This window comes from Varanus komodoensis, unplaced genomic scaffold (genome assembly GCF_004798865.1).
Source record: "Varanus komodoensis strain SLA01 unplaced genomic scaffold, ASM479886v1 scaffold36, whole genome shotgun sequence".
NCBI lineage: Eukaryota > Metazoa > Chordata > Lepidosauria > Squamata > Varanidae > Varanus > Varanus komodoensis.
The window spans coordinates 800021-817460 of NW_025335873.1; the positions used below are offsets into that span (position 1 = coordinate 800021).

Here is a 17440-nt window from a genome sequence, read left to right on the forward strand (position 1 = left end):
AACAACCTGGTGCCTCCAGATATGTATTCGACTATGAATCCCACCAGACCCAAGCTGACTGATGGTGGTGGGCATTGTAGGCCCACACATTTCCAGGCTACTATGCTGAGGTAACAGTAAAATGGTTAGCAATTCCCCTCCCTGCCTGTTTTACCATTGCTCCTCCATTGAAACCAGCAACGTCAGAATCTGTTTTCCTTCAAAAAGCAGAAAACAGATCTGCCACCCAGGAGAAGTTTGGGAATGCCTTGGCCGGGCTGCAGTGATTTTTGCGTAGAAGAGTAGGCACAAACTGAGAATAGGAAAACATCAATGTGGCCATAAAATACCTTTTTTCATCTGTGTCTCTTGGATGGATACAGACATGGAGGGATCAGTAGGCTGTTCGACCGTGGCTGCTCAGGGGGTACAAAGGATCACACAAGCACAAATATTAAAAAGGGAGAGAGCAAAAGGAAGTGCAGAAATTCTCAACAGAGTCTCAAAACACCTTCCCAGAAGCAAAACTCACCCTACAAAATTCCTGGGGAGATAAAACTTGCAAGAGCCAATTGTGCAAAGTCTTGATGCTGGTTCTGCACATTACTGGGGCTGCAAGCTTTAATCAGTTTAACCAGCAGGTGAATCAACTTGAGTTTTAGTAGATTAATCGGCAAGGGCCTATTTTAAGCAATGAGGGTCTGATGTCCTTAGTGAGTTTCAAAGTTAAGGGCATATAGTTTATTTTTTTATTCTGTTCTGCTGTACTGCAGTAGAAGCAAAAGAAGTGGGAAGATCTCTCTTTGGCAACATTTGCCCTAATTTTGGTACCACTCTTTTGCTCTTTGCTCTCTGCCTCCTTTTCTTGTTCCATCAGTCTGATGAATGCTGACGTTTACTTGCTGTTCTGTAACATCTGCCTTGGTACCTTTAACAAAGCTGCTGTCCAGCTGTCGATTAAACACAGCGAGGACTAACATTTTCAAATCACATCAGTTTATCAAAGACTTGCACAGCAGGATTAAAAAGGTCTTATGGGGCCTAGAAGAGCTTAACTTAGCTTGGATCAAGCCAAGTGGCAGATTGGAGTGGCAGATTTAAGCCTGGTCCTACATATATTCACTCCCACGGAAAGTTCTAGCCTAAGATAGGTAAATCTTCCTGGGCGTGATATACAAAGATCGCGATGAAGAACAACAGGACATATCAGTCGTAACTAACTTTAGTGCCATTGACTTCAATAGGTCTGCTCTAAGTATGACCAAGTCTGACTCTAACCCACAGTATATTGTTTCTAACTTAACATCATGTTTCCCCAATGCGTCAAAAATGCACTTCTTCCAAGGCTTGAGCATGTGCATTTATTTGGATTAAATGCATTGGCACCTAGGATAAAAGACAGATAAAAGCAAACTTTTCTTTAACTGGTGGACTTCCTGCTAAGCCTTAATGTTACAGAGCTAACACATTGCACACTGAAACCCTGCCAACAGCTAGCTTAGTGCAAGGAGTGATGGGGGAGGCAGATACATAGAACAACCAAAGTCAGTCTTGTGCACCTGCAAAAACTGGATAGATCTTACCTAGAAAATGATCAATCTCACAGATAGGGGAAATAGAAGACACGAGGCTTGCTTGGTTTTCTGACGCAAATTCAAGGCTCCATCTCCTGCCCACCCTTGCCACAAGACAGAGGGGCAAAGCATAGGCGATGGAGAAGGGGAAAAACTGGGGGGGGGGGTTGCACAATGTGCCAACATGGATAAAAATCACATCAGCCTTGGAGTACCCCCTGAGCATAGAATCCAGGCATCAAGAGCCATTACTATCTTTGACAAGGTACGCAGGTGCTCATTGTGACTTCCTCCACAGCCACATTACCAGGAAGGGTCCAAAATGCAGCCCGCTATATTGATCTGCACACCACCACCCTTCCACATAGCAGTGGGACACCCTGTGATGCTGAGTTCATTAGGATCAGCTGACTATGAGAGACAGGCAGGCGGACAAAGGCTTGGCATGTTGGGGCTTTGGCTGGAAAGACCAACTTTGCTGGACAAAGTGAAAATAGATCCCAAGAGTTTCTCTGAAATGGAACAGCCATTGAAGTCCCGGCCCAATTCAAGGTGTTGGTAATGACCTATAAAGCCCTAAACGGCTTGGGTCCTGGTTACCTGAAGGAGCGCTTACATCCATATTTGCCCAGTCGCCCCCTGAGATCGGCGGGAGAGGCCCTTCTCTGGGAACCCTCCGTGAAAGAAATTAGGAGGGTGGCTACTCGGAGAAGGGCTTTCTCAGCGGTGGCGCCTAAGTTATGGAATGCGCTCCCCAGAGAGGTCTGCCTGGCGCCGTCGTTATTTGTTTTTCGGTGCCAGGCTAAGACCTTTTTATTTAAGCAACATTTTAAATGCTAAATACAATTGAATTTTATCTGGCCAGGGTGGCTTATTTTATAATGTGTGTTTTAATTAAGATTATTTTATATGGATATTTTAACTTATTGTTTTATCTATGTTGTAAGCCGCCCCGAGGCTTCGGTGAATGGGGCGGCATAAAAATGTTTTAATAAATAAATAAAAATAAATAAATAGTTAGACTTGAATTGATGCCATGCCCCTGCCTCATGGAGACCCCTCCAGAAAGTTGCTTCAGCTACTCACATGGTGGGAAAATGAAAGAGCTGCAAGCTAGTATTGCTCATGCCCTCCTCAGCATTACTTAGGCCTGAAATCAAAGCAAGCTCTGCTGCTGACAAAGATGGGAGGAGGAGGGCCGTGTGACTTTTATCCATGTCCCCAGCCCAGGCCTCTGGGATGGGCAAAGAGGCACGCAGGCTGAGCTGGACTCCTCTAGCTAAAGGTGTTTGTGGCTACTGAATGCACTGCAGCGGGAGGCAAGGTGGGAGGGAGGGAGTTACCTGTGAGCACAACTAATGCTAATGGATCTATATGAGCAAGTCGAGAGCTGTGGAGGGGCAGGATTGTGCCTTGCAGTCTACAGCTTGGCACCCACCTGGCTGTGGAGTTGTAATGGGTAGGGTGGCGGCAGTGGATGTGGTGGTGGACGTGGTAGTGATGACAGTGGTAGAGGTGGTAGGAACAGCAGACGTGGTGGAAGCGGTGGTGCTGGTGGCAGTGGCGGTTTTGGGAGTCGTATTGATGGTGGCTTTGGTGGTAGTGATTCGCTTTGGCCGCTCATTGGCTAACAAAGAAAATAAATGTTGAATGGGGGTGGGTGGGGGGGAGAGAGAAAGAGAGAGCGGGAGCGCAAGCAGCATCTATCCCTTTTCCATGTTAGATTTCAAATGCTAGGGCACAGTTTTGGGTAGCCTTCCCCAGCCCAGAGTGGCACAACCCCATCATCCCCAGTGAACATACCTACTGGCCAGGGTTCCCTGTAGACGGGATGATGAGGCTCATAATCCAAAACATCCAGAAGGGTGCCAGGCTGGGAATGGATGTTTTATAGGGCATATTGCTTTTGTGCACCTAAATGGGATGAGTGTTAATTCTATATTTTGATTCCATGAAGAGACAGGTTTGGAATTCTCTGTGAACAAGCAAACTACAGTGACTCAGATCCTTTGACCTGGGGATTGTGTGGGGTGGCTGTGGGAAAGGGTCAGGACAACAAAAATGGTACAAAGCCTCTATTCAGCCTTGATTTAGCTAAAAATTCATAAAACTTTCAGGTTCAAGAAACATGTTTTACTGGGAACATGCCCAAATATCCCCTGGATGATTTGAGTGGGCCCCTGCAAGCTACTCACCCAGATGAAATTTCCCCTACTGCTTGTCCCAAGCACAGTTATGACCGCAGGAGCTATGATGGAGTTCAGGCCTGCACATCCCATGCACAACCAGGTGACACACTACTAACCCCTATGGTAGTCCACTAGAAGGATGGGTAATCCCTGAAATATCTGGCAAGTCACTATCCATGGCTGGTGTGGTGTGCTTTCCTCAGTGAATTCCAGATCCTGCACACTTGCTGCATCTCTATAAAAGGCAAGTTCTGGAAGACATGCACGGATGCATTCAACATCCTCAGGGACAGAAATTTAACTAGGGATGTTGGTGGAATTTGGCAACAGATTCAAATAAGTTTGCATGCCTATGAATCCAACCTGTGGCTTTTGTTTTTTTCCAAGTTACATGGAGTTTTCGCATTTTTGAGGGGTATTTGTACTGATTCTTATGAGCAAAGGTGCAAGAGCTCATTAGGACTAATGCTCAGTAGCACATTTGTGTGCGTGAACATTAGTGCTACTGCACATTAGTGCTGATGTAAATTAGTTCAAGTGCAAAAAATCCAATTCCATCAAAGGAGAGACGAAGATGCCTGATGCAGGTGGAATGGACTGAACAGAGGTGCATTCCTAATCTTGATCCAGCCTTCCCTACTGCATGCTCTCCAGATAGTTTTGACTTGTGAGTCCCAGGATTTCTGACCATTGTCTCTTCTGGCTGCAGCCATGTCTGGAGAGCACGGGCTGGGGTAGGTTACTATAGACTTACGAACTCTTTGGAAAACACTGGGGGAATGGGGGAAGAATCAACCTCATCTCTGACAAGCTTATCACCAATTAATCACTGCTTTCCCTGTGCTGTCAAGAGAACCCTTGGCTTTATATCTGACAACACAGAATGACATATCTGCTTTTGCCGCTCCTCCTTTTGCCAGTATTTAGACCACAAGCGGAGACCAGTCTCCTTTCGTTGGTCTGCAGCACGCCGTCTCCATTAGTGATTACCCTTGTTATCCAAGCCACTGCTGGTCTTGGAACCACAGGGGCCAAATTAACACCACCTTGATGAGCCGCTCTTGTAGCACAAACAAAACAGTGTCACCAGCAAAGCAGCGTGCAGTCCCACCAACCACATGTGGCCCTAAACAGAATCATGTTGGTTTGCAAATTATCTTTAAAAGTTATTTCTTCCAGTAGCCTCACAGGCACTTGTGGTGATGTTTAGGCTGTGATCCTAGGCCCACTTATCCAGGAAGAAACCCCACCAAACTTGGTGGAAGTGATGTCTGAGCAGGATTGCATAGTTCGGAATGGAAATAGGCCTTTTCTTTCTTCTGGTTAGGAGGCTGAAAAAATGTCAGTCCCTCGACCACGAGATGGACTTTAACCTTTGAATGGCTGGTGCACAAATCCCAATAGCACCTTCCATATGCATGCTAAAGATCAAGGTGGCAAAATCCACCAAGCAATACTACAAACATTTACATCCATAAAGGCTAGAAATTTGCCAAGATTCTCAAAAATCTGAAGTTACATTTGTCAGCTAAAACATAAGTAACATTTGTCACCTAACAGTTAAACCACATTTTCTGCACTCCTGTGACACTGCAGCTTGCACACACATTCCTGGTACAATGGGAAGTTATCTCACTTGTAGCCCCTTGGATCTATGGCTGGTAATACTTTTTGCTCAGAGACTTTCAGCAGAAACGTCCCAATATAAGGCATCATTCTTCATTCAAAACAAAACAAAACAAAACACGGCATCCTTTAGCCCAGGGGTCCTCAAACTTTTTGAATAGGAGGTCAGTTGAAAGGTGCCAGGGATGGGCGTGGGCCACCAAGGCAGTGCGGGCAGGGGGCACATGCAGAAAGGCAGGGGCATGCATGCGCACCTCAGGGCCGGCTTGCTCACAAGGACATCGTTTTGGACTCGCTTGGAAAAAAGGATCGCCCGGCAAGGTGCTGGCTTGCTCGCAAGAAGAGCCTTTTCTCCGAGTGAGTCCAAAACGATCTCCTTGCGAGCAAGATGGCACCTTGCCATGCGTGCGCACGCGTGATGAGTTATGGCGGACTGGATGAATGGGCATGGTGGGCCGGATCCAGCCCATGGGCCTAGTTTGAGGACCCATGCTCTCAAGGCTAATGAAGGTGGCAGAAACCAGCCCCTGCAGCTAAGAAACCAAAACCATTTCTCATGGTTAGGAGGAGAGTTTCAAGCACTGGCTGTGATAGTGGGGTGGGGGGTTCGTGACCTTCACGGGGGGGCTTTTGAGAATCACTCAGCTTCCTTCTGTGCTGATGGCCTAACACATCCTGTAGGGCTGGGGTGGAGGAGGAGAAGCGCAGCAGAGCGACAGAGACAATGAAGTTCCTGAAGTCAAAGAAGGTCCTTCGAGAGGGCAGAAAATGAGTCACCGTTAGAAGAGCACACTATTGCCTGGAAGCCGCTAATGGACAGAGCGCGTCACCATTCTTTTCCCCAGCTAGGGACATGCACAGAGACCATGCAGTGGACACATCAAATGTCAGTGTTTCAAGTCACATTTTTTACTTACTGCCGAAGTTTGGAGCTGCACCTGGAAGGAAAAAAGAACTGGGTCAGCATGTATGAAGGAGGGCATGGTGCTAATTAACAGGAGTCTTTTGTTCATAAGTGCACAGACTGGTCAGGAGAGATCAAAACAGCCTGCTCAGGGCAAAGCATGCAAGGGTGCGTTGCATTCAAGCCACCCGCTGTGACCTGGGGACCCCAGTTATTAGCATTCTCTTGCTGTGGCCTCAGGCTGAGCAGGGTCATATGTTTCCATCAGTTTTGGCACAACAGCTTGTTACTAATAAGTTACACTCTGAGTACATGAAGTTTGCCAGAGCACAGCTGAAAGGTAGGCAAGGAAGGGAGAGACCACAAAGCTGCATGGAACGTGGCAGCACCCGTCGAAAATGTTTGGGATATTGCAAAAGTGCTGGGAAAGATTTGGGTGATTCCTGATTGGGCAGGCTCACTCTCCACACCCCCACGGATGCAGCTAGAATGGGTTTTGGCTGTTAGTAATGGCGGCACATGGCTACCCATGAATTGAATAGGGATCATAGTGGTCTCATATCCAGTGCTTTTTTTGTAAAAAAAAAAAAGGGGGGGGGCAGAACTCAGGTCCCCGCGGCAGTAAGCACAGTAAGCACGCACACACACCAATCCCAAGCCAGCAGGGCAGCAGCGATCTCTCACTATCAGATAGCAGATAGCAGACACAATAGCCGCCTGCAGGCACTATGTTAATGATGTTTGCTGCTGATCTGCTACTCCTTCAAAATCACTTGGTAAAATCCATTGGAAAACACAGTGCCGAAACGCCATTCCGCTGCGTTCTGTGACAAAAAAAGCCCTGGTCATATCCAGCATGAGATCCCTGGATGGTCGTTGTCATGTTGAAGGAAGCAAAGCGAAAATAGCAAAAACTGTCAGGCGCTCATAAGCCAGAGCTGTGCAACTGTGTTTTTGGTACCACTTCACATCGTGGAATAGGTATGGAGAAGTGTGAAATAGGGGCAAATTGAATTCCAGTTCCCACTTTAATCTAGGAGGAGTGGATCAGGTCTGTTCACACAAGAAATGGCAAAAGACTGGTCTCCTGAGGAGGTGGCTGATCCAGGTTTCAGAAGGTCCCTGAGCAAAGCAAAGCACCCTCCCTCAGGGAGTCTGCCTTACCAGTCTGCTTTTGTTCCTCTTCCTCTTTCTCATCACTGCTCGTTGCCAGGCACAGCACCCAGGAGCAGGCAGACCATGGCATCGCCTGCTCCTCCTCCTCTTCACCACCGTCCTCCTGAGCTATGTCGGCAATGTGCCTGTTTGTTCCCTGCTCAAGGCAATTCCTGACACGCCGGACACTCCATCTAGCTTTTAGGCAGGGGTGTCTTACAGTCTCATAGCAGGAGACTCCCCCAGGTTTGCAGAGCCTAACTCTGTCCAGGACATCTCATTCCTGATACGAGAAAGATGAGGAACAAGCTTGATGTAATGGGAAAAGGGATTGCTTGCGGCCTGTAGGTTGTGGTGGCTGTCGGCACCAGAAAGGCTCTCTGTGGCGCCTTTGAAGGGCTGCAGGCACTTGGCAGTAGCCGTGTTGCTCCCTTTCAAAGCGCTCCCATCGCCCCTCCCTGTCAAATACAAAACGTTCCTGCCGTGGTCTTTTGAGCTTGGGTCTCAGCTTTGATCACCCCAAGCCCCATAATTCTTAATTCAAAGGTGGAAAGCAAGGGTGGAATGACATGCAAGGGATTGCAGCTGCTTCAAAGCCGCATCTGCTCCACCGTGACATTTATGCCAGGCTGCTTTTGCAAACGAGGGAGAGGCTGGGTGATGGATTTTAGCTTCTGCTCCTCCCATAGGCCTGCCCTGGTGATACGGTCATGCTAGCGCTCCCGTCATCTCCAAGTCACAGGAAGCGGAGCCTTGCCCAATCCGACACCCTCAGAAGTGCAGGCTGTAGCTCCAGTCACTGCCTAATAAAGATGAACCACAGGCTTCTTCTTTGGGAATGGGAGAGTCAGTGCCTTCCCCTCCCATCATCCTTTGACTCGGAAAGTGAGACTCAGGAATGTGTCCATCTCCCCAGTCATGTAGGATAAAAGAAAAAATCAGAAAGGGGCCCTTAATGGTCCACTCAGCTGACCACATAACGGGTCTTGTCGGCCTACATGGGGTTTCCGTTAGCTTCACTTCCCTGCTGAGACTACACTTTGCTTCATTCCTGGTAGGGAAGAATTTCAGCCAGCAGGACTCATTTGAAGCTACCGAAGGTCCTACTTTTCCCTGCCTCAATCTTGCCACCCACTTCATCTGCTACTCTCAAGACTGGGATATATCTTGCTAGTACTCCCTGCACACCATGTTTGAGACGGGATACATCCACAGTGGCATCTCCAATGCAGACATCATGCTTCCAGGGATGATGATGACGGGAGGAGAGGCAGTGTGGTGTAGTGGTTAGGAGCATGGGACTGGGACTCAGTCAATCTGGGGTCTAGTCCCTGCTCAGCCATGGAGATCACTGGGTAACTTTGGGCCAGGCTCAGAGTCTCAGCCCAGCCTACCTCACAGGGTTGTGGTTGTGAGGAAAATGGAGAGCAGGAGGAGGAGAAGGATATACACCACTTTGAGCTCTTTGTAAATCGAAAGAAAGAAAGAAAGAAAGAAAGAAAGAAAGAAAGAAAATGATTGTCCTTGTACAGCTACTTACACACATTAGGAGAGCCGCTGGGGCGAGGGAGGTAGGATCCCGCCCGCCATGACTTGCTACGGAAGTTCTTCTTGCACCTGCCACAGTCCTGCCCAGTTGTGTTGTGTTCACACTCGCACTGGAGGCTCCCTTCTTTGAAGGTGCACAAGTTGGCATGGAGGTTGCACTTGCACCTGCCAGAGGAACCAAAGGGAGAGGCTAGCCCTAACCACGGTGATTTTGCACATTGGTGGATACATTGAAAAATGCACAACAGTCTCTTTTCAGCTGCAGTCCCCACATCACAGAAATATGGCACTGCAGAAGCATTTACAATCTATCAAAACACCCTGATATCCAAGGCATAGCACAAAGCAGAAATCTTCAAAACAGCTGCAGCTCCTGAGAAACCGCAATCAGAAAGTGGCCCACAAAATGAAGTTTTTATCTTTTCTCCTCTGAAAATGGATTCTGAACATCTTCTATACTTTTCATGCACAGAATTTCAGAAACAGAAATGCAGAAATGCAGATGCAAGCATACACAAGCACACAAACCTATATACATCGGATGCCTGCACAGGCATAGTATACATGGGCCTACACCAGCAATCTTGATACTGGTCACCCTTTCCTTTTTCCTAGAAATGGGGAAAGTGTGATCTGAAGGAAGCTTTCTGGGAGAGAGAGCAGAGAGAGTGGGGAAAACTGATAGCAGGGGGAATTCGGTGACAAGAGGTTGTGGCATGCTGGAGTGCTGCTTAGAAGGTGGCATGGGGCACCCAACTGTCTGAAACTCTGCTCCCAATCACTGTCGATACCAAGTAACTTGGTAAGTTCATAGGAGAACTAGCAGTGTGACTTCTTATAATGCAGCTTTCCAGAGGTTAGGTTCATGCCCTAAGGAGCTTCTGATTTCAAACCCAGCAGGGGAGACCACAGTGGAAAGTAAGAGATAGAGAGAAAAGGGTAAATTAGGGAGGAATGTCTGTTCAATTGTGTCTACTTTGGTTTAATTAGCTGGGCATGAGGACAGAGACTATCTGAGTTGCCTTCTTGAGGAATCTTAGTCTTCCCTGAGACAGACTTTAAGAATTGCTGACCTAATGGATGCCCTCCGTCCCATACATTGCATGGCTTAGCTTAGCACATGATGTCGTGCTAAGCCCAGAAGTGGTGGTGCTTGTTTTGACTGTCCCCAGAGCCGCCCCCTCCAAAGAGAGTCTGAACTTGTGCAGATCCCAGACAACAAAGAGCTCACCAAAACAAAACCAACCCCCCCCCCCCGCACTCTGTGCTGAAAAATCCATCACTCTGTGCAGTGTTCTGTCAGGATGGCAGCTAAACTCAGGAGGAAGAGGGACACTGGGGTGGTGGGGAGGAACATATGATACCCTCTTCCTTGCTAATTAAAAGGTCCTGACACTTTGACCCTGAAAATCCCGACTCCAGTACCCCTTGGTCCACTACATAGTTAGGAAACCTCAGTCCTAGGGACCAAATCCAGTCCTCCTGGGGACCTGGAATTGTCCTCCAGGGTTTCCCAGAGGGTCATGCCCGCCTTCCCATTTCACCCATCACTGGACACTAACAAGTTTAGCGACAATATGCTGGTATGTTTGCATCTTTGGCCCCACCCCCTTTCTTGTCAGCTCTGCAGGCCACTACATTGTGGCTCCAAAGGGGCTCTTGGACAGAGAATTTGGCCCTTGGACTAAAAGACGTTCCTCGCGGCTAGGCTAAAGCTTTCTGCTTGCATATAGGAGTTCAAGACTTCTCTGAGCCAGGACATTCTAGAAGTGCCTTTGGAAAGAAGAGCAGACACATCTATTCATTTCTTAAGATCAGTTTGCCTCATACTGTGAAAGTGTTTCCAGTTGTAAGTTCAGGTCATACCAAACTTGGAGAATCTTTTCTTTATTTTAATTTTGCATGAAAACCCATAGTGTGCATTGTTTGTAATGAGTGCAATTGATATGCATTTTGTCTGAAACGCACATTTTTGCAAGCAGTCTTGCTATGGCATATTTGGATATTATGTTCCCTAATACATACGAAGTTTGTATGCTTCTAAAGATATCATTGGAGAACTCCACTGCACAAACCTAGCGAATGGCAGGCTTCGAAGGAAAACAGCTTTCGATCTGCCTAGTACAAAATGATGTATATTGATATTAAAGGGCAAACTGAATAAATTTGTCTCCCATCCCTGCATGGGAAATATTCTGTTTCTCTCTCTCTCTCGGCCTGACCGGCAGCATAGAAATAACGCAAGGCTAAAAATAACTCTGTATGCCTCTGAGGTAGGAAAGGAGGTACATGCTTCAAATAACTACATGTAACTTTAGAATTGGTTCTTGTGATTCTTTAGTCCCTCAGAGAAGCACAGCAACCAGTCCCAAATCGTAGGGAAGGGAGGCTCCCAGGACCCTTAGTAAACAGTGGAAAAAGAAGAAATATCACTCCCTCCAACAGCAAACACTGGGTGCTGAGTGGCGAGAAAAGTGGAACCATGGTGCCACTTGGAGAAACCAATATTGACACTGGGGAAAGGGTGCTGGCTATGTGCTCTCTTTTGCAGAGGATGCAAAGACCACGGCAGGCTTCTTCTGTTTGAAAGGCTGTCCTGGCCTGCTTCAGTTTAAAGACTTATCACAACTGTTACCCAATGAGAGTTAGCTCTTGAATGGCAGATGGGACTGGTGGAGACACAGGCTCCTGACCCCAGTATGAAATTAGGCATACAAATGGACCAGGACCAGACCGCTCTTCAAAGAATGACCCTCTGAAGCAGAGGACATTGGGTGACCCTCGCACGTGCACAAGAACACAAGCACCCGTGCACACACAGGAGTAATACTCTCCAGTCACCTAATTGCCTGGAAGGGAGGTTTAAACCTTGCTTCCTTGTGGTGTTTGCCTCACTGTGCGACTGATGGGAGCTTAGAGCTTGGCAGCCGGGAAACACTGGCTGAGGGGAGACAATGGGATTGGCTAAGAGGCCAGAGCTACTGGGAATGTTGGAGGAGATGGGAGGCTCTGTAGCCTGAAATCTGCCACGACTGCAGAAGAATCTCCACTTTCCTTGGTCTCTTTTGTTTGTTGCTGATAGTTCCATTGCATTGTAATTATTACTATTATTATTTTAAAAACAATTCACCAGGGTCCTTTTGGATCCTCACTCTTATTTTTCAACTGATCAGGAAATATTTTAGCTGACTAGCCCTATCTTGCTCATTCCCTCCCTCTCTTTCTCTCCCCCTCCCTCCTGCATCTCACACATGAAATTATCCTCCAAAACCAAGGCCGGAATGAGAAGTGTATCCTCGAAAGGGAGCTCAAGAGGAACAGAGCTAATCTCTGGAGCAAAGAGCTGCCAAGAAGGCTGTCAAAAACAAAAGTTTCAGAAAATCAGCCATATAGTGAGGGTTGCTGAAGGTGTATCAGAGCCCAAAGAGCTTTAAAAAATAATAATCACACTTAAATACTTGGGAATTGGACAGTAAATGCTGAAGGTCTGGGACAGGAAAAGAAGAATCTCTCTCTCTTTCTCTCTCTCCATGTGCTCACCACACATGCCTCTCTGTGCTAGATGATACAAATCAAGATTGCTTGGTCCCTGAACTTCGATGACTTCCTCCATCTACCCTGAGAGAGAGGGGGAGAGAGAGAGAGAGAGGTGGTAGGGAATCTTCTGCACAACTGTCCTCACCCCTTTGAATAGGCAATGACCAGTGCTCAGATACCCAAGAGGCTGACTCTGAATTATTTAGCATCTGTGGAACATTGGCTTCCCCCTTCTTGCTCTCTCCTGCTCACTCGCAATTTCTTTTTTTAACAGGGGAGATGAACTGGTGAAGGGCCATGGCTGGTTGTAGACTCACTGCTGCAGGCAGGCACAAAAAACTCACTCCTCATGAAAGCAAGCAGAGGGCCTGGATCAGGTCCAGGAGCCACCAGTTTATTCCATGTTCATTTATTGGATGAAACTAATTAATTGCCTACCTAAGGGGAGAGGTTATCATTTTAGAGAAGCTCACAGAAGTTGCATCAGTGAGGCTGAAGGCAAATATATGAAATTTACCAGTATATGCTTGCTCAGATACGGTAGGCAGGAAAAAGATTTCCAGATGTTGAGTAGTACATGAGTGGAGCTGGCTGGAGCTGGGGGGTCTGACTAGATGGCCTTGGAGACCCCTTCTGACTCGCTGTTTCTATGTTTCTGGGTTTTCTATGCTTTGGACTTCAACCACCTGAATATCATATCACTATTCCCAGTGGTAAGGAATGCTGGAAGTTGAACTCTAAAACATCTGGCGTTATAGCTCCTGACCTATTCTGCTTCTGCACTAGCCATTTTCTGGAAAGTTGGTATTTTGTTCACTCCCTTTTAACCAAATGGCTGCATTCCTGTTTTCCTGTGCTGTTTCCTGCATTTTCTCAGATTGGTGAGTTGTGGGCAATAGAATGAAAGTGCAGCAGCATCCTCTCCACTGTGTGGACAGGCAGAGGGCTACTGACTTTTAAAGGATTACTATACCTTTAATTAAAAGCTTCCTGTTTACCATGGGTGATGAACCACCCAACAGGATTATTGAAAAATAATCTAGTTGATCACCCTGTGGATGTAGGAAATGCACCGCTACATTAGATCTACTTTCTGCCCACCCCTGCATTAACCTAAAGTTCCAAGCTCCAATAGTTTCCCCTTGTTTTTTGCTGGTTCTGAGCTCACTGTTTGAGTGTGTTATAAGGCTGGCTTCAGACATTACATGCTACTGGGATGATGAAGCAACTGATTTGATTCTTTGCTGACCTTATTATCAATTCCTGTCTCAGCTGACTTTCAGCTAAAGTTCTGCAGAGCATCTCTGAAATGAGGAACTTGCATCTTGCAAAGAATACAACTTGAGCCGTGTGCAGGATGAGAACGATGTTTCCAAGCAGTTACAAAACGCACTAGGAACATCAGGTATCCTTCTGCTCCACCCTCTGCAGTTCTAGGCCTGCTGTTCTCACTGTCAGGACCCATCTGCAAGGCAGAAAAATAAATTTCCCTCCTCCCAAGGATCAATCTTGCCAGGGAATTGCTTTCTGAATTCGACCTTTGAGAATCATCAATCTAATCAGGGAACGATAACCCGCACAATCTGACCCCGCAACACAGCACTTTTCAGGCCAATCAATCAAGATGCATTATTTAATCAGGAATGGCAGAACACCACCAAATGGCTGAGGTGTCTGAATTGTCATGGAGTCTCAGTGGATGCTCCCTCAAGTAAATGCTTCCACCTCTCGTGTATTCACATGAGATCCCTCTCTAAATGTCCCTCCCAATCCTTGTTCCTGTGCTTACCTGAGGAACCCAAGGCAGCTTACATAATCTTGCTCCTCCCAAGGCTCATATAGTAAAATCCAGCAGGGTAGTAAAACAGTGAATGTTCCAAAATACAAGAGACACAGGCATTTTCCAAGTCCATACTGTACAATTGCCCGGTATGGCAAGGGAAGGCCACAGTGAACAAGCTCCTTTGGTTTCAGGACCTTTCTCAGTACCTGCAATGATGAGGCCTGATGAACCCCCAATGGCAACACATTTCAGAGGTGTTGGGCCACTGTAGAAAGGGTCTTTTACACCACCACCACCACCACCACCACCACCACCACCACCACCACCACCAATAATAATAATAATAATAATAATAATTATATTGATTCTGCATCTACTGAAAGCTAAAGCTCTCTCAGTCATTTACAACTCATAAAATACTGTAAAAAATAACTGTAAAAAAATAACAGTAAAAATAACTGAGAAGCTCCTCCCCCCTGTTACCACCCACTGAACCTCCCTTAGAGGTGGTAGTCAGAGGTTTTATTGGAGGAACATGATTTTATCATTTTTGTGGTATTTTTATTGCTCTTGGTAAACTTCGCATTTTTAAAAAGTCCTGTATGCCACCTAGAGAGGTTTTTTTCCTCTCTTTAAAGGCAACCTTAAAAACTAATTTTAAATAAGGAACTAAATAAAAATAGCAAGCAGGTGGAAACAGGAATGAATTGTTGCTGAGTGTTCAATATCAGAACCAGATGTACCAAGCTTTAAGAGCATCCGATGGCTGCAGTTGGAGGACACACAATGAGCATCAAGGTCGTGCAATAGCACATTCCCCTCCAGTTCTGCTATCGTTGCTGTGGAGTAATCTAATCAGGTGGAATTCTCCAGTGTTTTCTCCTAACACAGTTAGGGCCAAACAACATGGCGGTAGGTAGCAAAGGGCGAAAGGGAATTGCTTGTTGATGTATTTTTAATGCAAAGCCTTCCGCTTCTCCCCCACCCCATGGCTGCCGCTTCCCTCTAGAAATGATGCAGCAAGTTCTGAAGCTGCCAGTTGGACACACAATCGGGCTTGATGTTGGATGTTCTGGCGGAGTTGTTACAGCAGGATGCCAGATAAAGTTTGCAGGGACAAGGGCATCCCTCCTCTCTTCTCACAGCCACTTTCCACATCTGTTCTGGCCATTTGGAGGCTGGGCAAATCATGAGAAGCAGTGAATGCATAGCTGTAGCTCAGCAGTGCTCTGGGGTTCCCTAGGAGGCCATGCCAGTTCCCCCTCATTTGACAGTTTCCCTGCTTCTGTGCATCCCCCCGCCCCCAATTCCATATGAAAACCTTGACATATTTCTCCTGAGGCTTCATGATTGGCAGTGAGCACTTTAAGCTAAAAGATGCGGGCTTTTGGATGCCTTGCTGATACCTGCCACTGAAAGCCCCTCTAAAACAAAATTTGGCCTTTGGAGTTCTGCACCTCCAGCTTGACATGTGAGCTTCAGCTTGACAGCCATGGGTTCTCTGTTGGAGACACGGCTATTCTTGCCCACCTAAAGTCCCATGTGAATGCACCAAACAGAAGCCTCAGTGATAAGCTCACTAAAGGACCCTGTTCCCTTCAACCTTCTTCTCCCACTTTTCATGCCATTCAGAAAACTCCTTGCAGAAGTGTGGAAGTTGCTAAAATGCTTTGGTCCAAGAGGCAAGTGTTTTCTTTCCTGTAACTGATGGCCTTTTCATGAGTCCCTTGGGACTATGCATTTGAAGGGAGTTCTTTCCTCCCGGTCCCTGGAGAAAGCCCACTTTTCATCAGACACTTAGCTCTTGGGGAAACATGAATAAATGCTCCCACCACCACCCGTGCCCTGGCTTGTTCTGGCAACCTATGCTTAAAAAACATGACCCTTTGTCAGCTCTTTGTTCATGATTAACTCCATTCTGACACTCTGCTCTCTGCAAAGGAGGTCTGACAAAGCTGGAAAGGCACGAATCAACCTACCCCCTGCTTGTAGGAGAGAATGTGCTTTTTAGTATTAAATAAAAAGAGGGTGGTGGGGGGGAGAAAGGACAGGAGACATTATGTTTACATGCTCTTGGGATAGAAAAACTGGCAAAACATTGCTGTCTTCATCAGGGATGGAGAAGGGGACATACAAGAAATTTAAGACAGCTTTCTTGTCAATATACTTTTTCTACAGCATCAATTGGCTTTCAGATCTTTTAATAGTTATCCCAGCAAGATATGTGAGGTAGGCTGATAGTCCCATTTTATGCAACATTTAATCTATTAATCAATTCAGTTAGAGAGCAATCCTGTCGATGGTGCCTTCAGTGTTGCAAGTCCCTGAACACAGAAACTTCTGAGCGTTCTTTGCAGAGCAGAGGAAGTGGCAGAAGCAAATTCCGCCTTGCCACTCTGCCAGCTCTGTATTTTTGCAAGTTGGCCATTTTTGTCCATCTAGCTGAGGCACTTTAGGGGGAGAGGAAAGGAGGCAATAGCGTCTATAGAATTCCTTGCATCCTAGCGGCTCCAGTCTTCTCCACTCTTTGTGTCTCTAACCTTGAATCTGGAAATTTTGCAATGCAATATAGGCCTGTAGTGGTGTTTATTGGCCCAGCTGTCTCTCACAGAAGTCACTTCAGATCAAGTGCTTTGACATACATCACCTCCTCACTCTTCCAATGAAATTGTTTTATTCAATCAATGGCTGGGCAGAATACTGCAGCAGAAGGGCACAAAATCTCCCTGGAACAAAACTAGAGAACCTTGGCTATCTGCTTCCCAGTATGTTGACAAAGTGTCATTGGCGTCTGGCAGAGCAAGGAGCTTCTGTACCAGATGCTTCTTGTCAGAATGGATTGCATGTCTCCTGTCCACTCTGGATGACCCTTCTCTGGAAGACGACTGGGAGTTTTCCAAGCCCATGTCTTGGGACCTTGAGAGTGGTTCTGGGCCTCTTACCCCTTGCTTGTGACAGAGTTAGCCTCTTTTGGGACTCCAGAAGCAAATGCTGAGTGGCCACCTAGTCCCAAGGAGCAAAGGCACTGAAAAGTTAAAGCTCAATGGGCTGCAAAGAGCAGAAGTGCCTGCCTCAGGAAGAGGGACTTCCCATGAAAAAGGGAACTCATGAACCAGAGTAGGGCTTTCATCAGACAACACTAATG

General features: G+C 46.7%; 1 protein-coding gene across 1 annotated transcript in view; it reads right to left on the reverse strand.

Annotated features, from left to right (window-relative positions):
* The window catches only part of NTNG2 (netrin G2), an 81339-nt gene that overhangs the window by 22237 nt on the left and 41662 nt on the right, over positions 1 to 17440 (reverse strand). The window contains exons 3-4 of the mRNA XM_044440023.1: positions 8968 to 9140; positions 6286 to 6306 (exon numbers count right to left, since the gene is read on the reverse strand). Coding sequence (XP_044295958.1) covers positions 6286 to 6306; positions 8968 to 9140 — 194 coding nt within the window. The remainder of the gene's footprint in view (positions 1 to 6285; positions 6307 to 8967; positions 9141 to 17440) is intronic.